The sequence below is a fragment of the Myotis brandtii genome, unplaced genomic scaffold (assembly GCF_000412655.1).
Source record: "Myotis brandtii unplaced genomic scaffold, ASM41265v1 scaffold103, whole genome shotgun sequence".
Lineage (NCBI taxonomy): Eukaryota > Metazoa > Chordata > Mammalia > Chiroptera > Vespertilionidae > Myotis > Myotis brandtii.
The window spans coordinates 2,862,201-2,870,382 of record NW_005353460.1 but is presented as its reverse complement, the minus strand read 5'-3'; the positions used below and the strand labels follow the sequence as shown (position 1 = coordinate 2,870,382).

At 40.8% G+C, this 8,182-nt stretch overlaps 1 protein-coding gene across 1 annotated transcript in view; it reads right to left on the bottom strand.

Annotated features, from left to right (window-relative positions):
- Positions 1 to 8,182, bottom strand: part of LOC102252231 (disintegrin and metalloproteinase domain-containing protein 18) — a 104,292-nt gene that overhangs the window by 94,895 nt on the left and 1,215 nt on the right. The window contains exon 2 of the mRNA XM_014536901.1: positions 1,353 to 1,420. Coding sequence (XP_014392387.1) covers positions 1,353 to 1,420 — 68 coding nt within the window. The remainder of the gene's footprint in view (positions 1 to 1,352; positions 1,421 to 8,182) is intronic.

Here is an 8,182-nt window from a genome sequence, read left to right as displayed (position 1 = left end):
ATGCCAGGATTGTGGGGTCGACTCCCAGTAGGGGGCATGTTGGAAGTAGCTAATCAATCATTCTATCTCATCATTAATGTTTCTCTCTCTCTCCATACCTCTTCCTATCTGAAATTAATAAAAATATATTTTTAAAAATCACTGACCTATAGCATTATCTCCATTTGACTCTCTACCCTTCAGTAGAGTCTTACCCAGCAAATATGTAGCCTAATCCTGAATCAAGGACATTAAGGCAGCTACCCTCCCCCCAAATACATATATCTGATAGGCTCTGTTCATCTCTGGTCCTATCTCCTCCAAGTTCCAACTGCTTCAGCATCCCTGAACTCCAATCTCTGAGTGGCTGCTTGGTTCCACTTCCTTATGCTGTGCTTAAGACGTTATTCCCAGTCAGAGGGTCAAGTTAAATTTGAGACTCAACTTCTAGGTGACTTGTCTCTCAGTGAGAAATCTTCTGATCTGCCTATTGCCAAATGTCTAAAAACAGGTACCTCATGTACAATATTTTATTGTGCTTTCTACTTGTGGATATTGAGTATAACATGCTATGCCAGATACCATTTTTCAATTTATTTTGTTTTTAATTCATTTTTATTGTTGAGAGTATTACAGATGACCTCCGTTCTTCCCCCCGCCCCCAAGTCCTCTCCATCTGACTCCCGTCCCCGCCTCCCAGGCCTTCATCTCACTATTGTCTGTGTCCATGGGCTGAGCCTATATGGATTTATATTAATCTCTCAATTACAATAAAGAAATAGAATTTGACCAATCATTTGTCAACATTGGTTTCTTCCAGATCATATATTCTGGCAAAATGAGAACCTTGCAGACTAAAGCTAACTTTCTCACATATTTTGAAAAATTTCTTCACTCCTACCAGCATTTTAGGATACAATTGAAATTCCAATGTTTCATACTGAACACATTCAGTTTCTGTACCTAATATGCTTTTGTGTCCTCATTTTCTCAGTGGTCAATCTACAGTTTCCACCATTACCTCCCTGCTCAGAGACTAGGGTATATCAATTTAAACTACTCAATGTGTTTGGGGTTGTTGTTGTTTTTTTTAGCTTTTTTTTAGCTCCTTCATCTATTTTTTGTTTGTTTGTTTCTTCTCAAACTCCTACTAATACTTCCAGATATTAAATGACCTTTTTGGATAAGTGACTCCTAAATTTTAAACTTAAAAAGTAGTTGTTCTATCCTATATGATTTTATTGTAATTGCCATATTATACTTGGAATTTTTATTTGTTTGCCCAATAATTCTGTGGAGTATATAACAATCTTTTTCTTCTCACTAATGGCAGGTAAAAAATAGAATCTACACAGAATAAAAGGAAAACTTACCTTTTTAAATGAAGAATGTGGATGCAACGGTCCTGACTTGTTGTATGTATATACCAGGAAATGAGGGTCTAAAAATGACCTAATTCAACCAAGATAATGACACTTCATTGTATAAATTTAATTAATAAAAGAAACTTCCAGAATCATAAAATTAAACAAATTTACTTTCAATTATATAAGCTCAGATATCTAAACAATTAAATGTACTCATATTTCCATGATCTAATTTGCTTTCTAATAGCATAATGTGTGTATAAGAGAAAAGAATAAGCAGTATAACCAGATTCCAGTATGGAAGCTGCAATGACACAGCTTCACCTGTAGTAAAAACCAGAGCTTCTAGATTCCCACAGCAAAGTTCTCTTTTAGATTTAACCATCAATACATCTAATAGCATCAATATGCCAGTTAATATTTACGAACAAGTAGCCATCAGTTGATAAAGGCAAAAAACATGCTTTTATTATTAGTTTTTATGCAGTTATTTTGCCGTTAAAACAACCCCATTGTTCTCATTGCCTTAAAACAGCAATGGATGTTCACACATTTACTGCAGGTTGGGCTAATGCTACCTTCATTCTGGGACCCAGGAAAAGGCCTGGTCCCTCCTTGGAGAACAACTTTCTTTTAGCAGAAAGAGAAAAAAAATTGTAGAAGCACAGCATAGTTCTCAAAGCCTTTGTTTAGAGTAGGGATACTAGTTAGTGTCCCTGCTCACATTTCATAAGCCAACCTAAAGGATCTCTGTAGACAAACCCAATATAAACATGCTTCAGAAGTTAAGTCTTTCTCCTGGAAGAAAGTGGTCGTCATGGAACAATCTAACAACATTATTTATTGTAGGGAGATTGGACTTTCTCAAGGATGCCAAACACCAAAAGGCATTTCAAGGCCAGAATTGAGAGGACTAGAGCATTCGCAGGGTACTTTCAGTCACCACGAACTCTCAGTCCTCTTCATTGTCTCTCATTCCTGATAACCTTTCCTTTTCCTCCAGTCAAATAACAAAACTAGAGAGATCCCCTGAGAAAAACAGATATTGATCAGTTCACATTTTATATACACTCTTATGGAAAAATCTCTGAATGGCCTGGGCTGGTTCAGGTGCAAGGACCTGGGAAAAACAATATATCAGGGAGAATTAATATAAAACCATACACACAGACAACATACTGGAAAATTCACTCTATCAAATGGACTCTATCAAATTGCAAGAATTTATAGCAAAAGAATAAGACTCACAGATTCTACACATTGCCAAGTTACTCAATTAGGAAAACAAAAGGGACTTTTGCAGATATGCAGATTCAGAAAGCATGCCATCTGCATATTCTCTCTGAAGAATATAATGAGAAAGTATTCTACAGGAACAATATCTGAGTTAACATAAAATTACAACAGGAAAAAAATACAAAACAGTGATAAAATTTGAAAAATACAAGACATTTAAGTAACTGAAAGCACTGGATTTACATCTTAAATGTAAGAATTTAAAAAATACTGTAGTAATATTATGATATAAATTTAGATGTGAGAGGCACAAGAGAGGAATCTGAGGACCTAGAAAGGAAAATAAAAATATAATGATGATAAAATTTTATTTTGTATCAATAAATCCCACAAAGAAAGTAAGAAGACAATCAATAGGATGGCATATTTGCAACATATAGAACAGATAAAGGGCTAATCTCTATAGCAGCGGTTCTCAACCTGTGGGTCACGACCCCTTTGGGGGTCGAATGACCCTTTCACAGGAGTCACCTAAGACCATTGGAAAACACATATATAATTACATATTGTTTTTGTGATTAATCACGATGCTTTAATTATGTTCAATTTGTAACAATGAAATTGGGGGTCACAACAACATGAGGAACTGTATTAAAGGGTCGCGGCATTAGGAAGGTTGAGAACCACTGCTCTGTAGTAAACAAAAGTTCTCAAAATCTGATTATAGAAAATAAGAAAGAAAAGCAGAATGACAAGGCACAGATTGAAAATAAATACCGAAGACACATGAATACAAATAAAAACCCCAAAGAAAAAACAAAATCTTGGGAGAGGCAATTAAATTAGAATGATCAGTAAACATTTGAAAAGATACTATATGATATTAAGAAGCAGTGAAGTGCATACTAAAACAACCATAAAGTAGTAGTTCTTATCCATTGGTTAACAAAATAAATGAGTCAAGATACTCATTTTGTTGGCAATGTAGAGTACAGGAATACATTTGAATTGTTGGTGTGAATGAAACTGGTATAATTCTTTGAAGTAAAAATTTGGCAATGAGAATTTTCTTATTTATTATCCATCAATTTCACTGGTGCCCAGGAAGTCATGGCTAGGGATATCCACAGTAAAGCTTTCCTTGCTATAAATAATGGGTGGATAATTAATATATGAGGAATATTCATTCGAAGGCTGTATATATAGTAAAAATAAACTCATTTGGCACAGAGCAATATGAATCTCAGAAATTTTCAAGCCTCTGTTTGAATCAAGTCAGGTAATAACATTTTGGCCAAAGAAATCAAATAGTCTATATAAGTGTGGGGTCCGAGGTAAAAATGATGCAAGGCCTCTGTTTAAAACTATTAAGAATCTCAGGACAGCAACACTGGAACATTAAACCAAATACAGGGCCCTTCTAACCGTAAGGCCCTGAGGCACCACACATCATGAATTTGGCCTTGCATAAGTGAATTCAGATTCAAGGGCTGGAGAGTGGGGGCGCTGATGGAAATGTATTTATCCCATCTCTTGATGATAGTCACACAGTTAGTTATATGGCAAAGAGTGAAGATACAGGAAAAGGTAAAGTTTTGGGTGTACTTTTGTGATGCACCATATTAATATAAATAAATTGATGGAATATATGGTATTGAGTCATTACATTTATTAAGAAATACTCAAAACATTAGGATTCTTACTGATCTCTAGACATAAATGAATGAAGATAAGACAGAAGAATATTGCCATTATTGTAATTGTGATTGACACTGGGGAGTAAGAGAAATAGATCTGGGTAAGGAAATAACAAATTTCCCTATTACCAGCCATGGGCAATACACTTCATTTTAAATAGTGTAGGCACAACACTTCCATGCCTGTCACTAATTGTTTAAATTATTCTCAGAATTATCCATTTCTTTTTTATCATTCAAAAGAAAAAAAAGGCATAAAATATTGATCTAATATAAATTATGGACTTTGGGTTGTAATGATGTGTGGATTTAGGTAATCAATTATAACAATACTAGAGGCCTAGTGCATGAAGTTCATGCACTTTGGGAGGGGATCCAACTGATGGCTTAGGCCCACTCCCCACAGGGGGCAGGCATAAGCTGGCAGTGGAACATCCTTAGCACTGCCTCAGAGGCGGGAGAGGCTCTTGCCACCGCCGCTGCACTCGCCAGCCATGAGCCCAGCTTCTGGCTGAGTGGCATTCCCACTATGGGAGCTCACTGACCACCAAGGGCAGCTCCTGCATTGAGCATCTGCCCCCTGGTGGTCAGTGAACATCATAGCGACTGGTCATTCTACCATCGAGCCAAATCAGCTCTCCAACATCCCCTGAGGGGTCCTGGATTGTGATGGGGTGCAGACCAGGCCAAGGGACCCCACCAGTGCACGATCGGGGCTGGGGAGGGATGCAGGAGGTTGGCTAGCTGGGGAGGGACTGCGGGAGGGCCCTAGGGTGCATCTGGCCTGTCTCGCTCAGTCCTGATTGGGTGGACCCCAGCAGCAAGCTAACTTACTGGTCGGAGCATCTGTCCCCAGTGGTCAGTGCATATCATAGCAACTGGTCGACTGATAGACTTTCTGGCCTCTGGTGGTCAGAGCATGTCATAGTGAGCAGTTAAGAGGCCTTAGCATATCATTAGCATATTACGCTTTGATTGGTTGAACGGACAATCAGACGACCAAATACTTAGCATATTAGGCTTTTATTATATAGGATATCATTTTGATGGGGGTTGCTGATAATGGGGGAGGCTATATATATGTGGGGTAAGGGGCTTATGGGAAATCCCTGTGCATTCCAGTCAATTTTGCTGTAAACCTAAAACTGCTCTAAAAAATGAAGTGTATTAAAATAATAAATAATGAGAAAAATATATGAATAAGCAAGCCTCATACAGATAACTGCAAATAAAAGTAATTATTTAAGGAAATATAAACTGATGTTAAGATGAAATAGAATATTTAGCACATTATGCAGGCTTTTGGAAATCTATATTGCTATCATCTTTTCAGAAAGACACTGGTAATGTTTCTCAAAGTCTTAATATAAGCTCCTGCATTGAGCATCTGCCCCCTGGTGGTCAGTGAACATCATAGCGACTGGTCATTCTACCATCGAGCCAAATCAGCTCTCCAACATCCCCTGAGGGGTCCTGGATTGTGATGGGGTGCAGACCAGGCCAAGGGACCCCACCAGTGCACGATCAGGGCTGGGGAGGGATGCAGGAGGTTGGCTAGCTGGGGAGGGACTGTGGGAGGGCCCTAGGGTGCATCTGGCCTGTCTCGCTCAGTCCTGATTGGGTGGACCCCAGCAGCAAGCTAACTTACTGGTCGGAGCATCTGTCCCCAGTGGTCAGTGCATATCATAGCAACTGGTCGACTGATAGACTTTCTGGCCTCTGGTGGTCAGAGCATGTCATAGTGAGCAGTTAAGAGGCCTTAGCATATCATTAGCATATTACGCTTTGATTGGTTGAACGGACAATCAGACGACCAAATACTTAGCATATTAGGCTTTTATTATATAGGATATCATTTTGATGGGGGTTGCTGATAATGGGGGAGGCTATATATATGTGGGGTAAGGGGCTTATGGGAAATCCCTGTGCATTCCAGTCAATTTTGCTGTAAACCTAAAACTGCTCTAAAAAATGAAGTGTATTAAAATAATAAATAATGAGAAAAATATATGAATAAGCAAGCCTCATACAGATAATTGCAAATAAAAGTAATTATTTAAGGAAATACAAACTGATGTTAAGATGAAATGGAATATTTAGCACATCATGCAGGCTTTTGGAAATCTATATTGCTATCATCTTTTCAGAAAGACACTGGTAATGTTTCTCAAAGTCTTAATATACTATAAAATGTGAATATTAAATCAGTTACTACATGAAAATTGCTTAGAAATATCCCCAGAAAATGTTATGTGTTCAAAAAATGCCAGTTACTTTTGTTGTTTTTGTTATTATCATTACTATTGTCATTATTATTCACACTTCTTGATCCAGAAACCTACTTCTTGATATCAAGGCTACCAAACAAAGTATCCTATCTAATAAAAGAGTAATATGCAAATTAACCATCACTCCATGACAAAGATGGCGGCGCCCAGTCCCTCTCAACCCTGCCGGAGTCCCCCAGTCCGGGGGAGGGGGTGGCGCTGAGAGCTGGCAGCATGAGCAGCCTGACGGAATGCTGCCCAGAGGCCCTCCTGACCCTTTATAAAAAAACAAAAACAAATTCATTTGCCATGAGTGATCCCCCCCACACACACACGTGCAGCCTCAGGGTCTCAGCCTCGGAAGTACCGGTGCCCCCACAGAGCGATTCCCTCCCAGGGGCAGCCTCGGGGTCTCAGCCTCGGAACCTTGCGCATCCCCATGGAGTGATCCCCCCTGACAAAGATGGCGGCGCCCAGTCCCTCTCAACCCTGCCGGAGTCCCCCAGTCCGGGGGAGGGGGTGGCGCTGAGAGCTGGCAGCGTGAGCAGCCTGACGGAATGCTGCCCAGAGGCCCTCCTGACCCTTTATAAAAAAACAAAAACAAATTCATTTGCCATGAGTAATCCCCCCCACACACACGTGCAGCCTCAGGGTCTCAGCCTCGGAAGTACCGGTGCCCCCACAGAGCGATTCCCTCCCAGGGGCAGCCTCGGGGTCTCAGCCTCGGAACCTTGCGCATCCCCATGGAGTGATCCCCCCCACACACACCTGCAGCCTCAGGGTTTCAGTCTCAAGCGTCAGCGCCCCTCCCTGGCGAGTGACCCTGCCCCACTGGCAACCTCAGGGAGTCAGCCTCAGAACTTCCCTTGCCCCCAGCCCAGTGATTGGAGCTGGGAGGGGGCAGAGGCGGGTATCTGGGCAAAGCTGCCCAGCAAACTTCTCCCATTGGGCAGAAACTTGTGACCAGGTTAGGGAGGTAAATGGGTTTTGTTTAAAATCTTTACAAACCACAAAGGAAATGTCTGAGGTAGGGTTTCACATCAGAAGTAACTTACAACTAATTTCTGAAGGCAAACTGCGACATTGCAGTTACATTACTAGAGAGTACCCCATGGTCCCGAGGTCTCCGCAGCGGTGGTGGGGGCACTCCGCGCCCTGGTTCCTCAGCACCTTGGGCTGGGCTTGAGCCCACCCAGGAAGGCCTTTTCCCCTACAGTTTTCACCAAGGCAGTCAGGTTTGGTAGACATGAAATAGTGCTCACACACGTCCTGAAGATTCCGAGGCCAGCAGAAATAACAAACAAACTGGGAAAAGAGAAAAACCAGAAACACCACCAATCCCAACATAGATCATTTTTTTCTTCAGATGAGTGTGTTTCCATCTTCTTCGTCTTCTGGAAGCAAGACAGATTCAAGTACTGACGATTCTACCAATGGAAAAGTTAAGAGAAAGAGAGGACAGAAAAGGAATAAAAGGAGACAAGAACGAAAGGACAAAAGATGAAACATCAAGAAAAAGAAAGAGCCCTAACCGGTTTGGCTCAGTGGATAGAGCGTCAGCCTGGGGACTGAAGGGTCCCAGGTTTGATTCCGGTCAAGGGCATGTACCTTGGTTGCGGGCACATCCCCAGTAGGA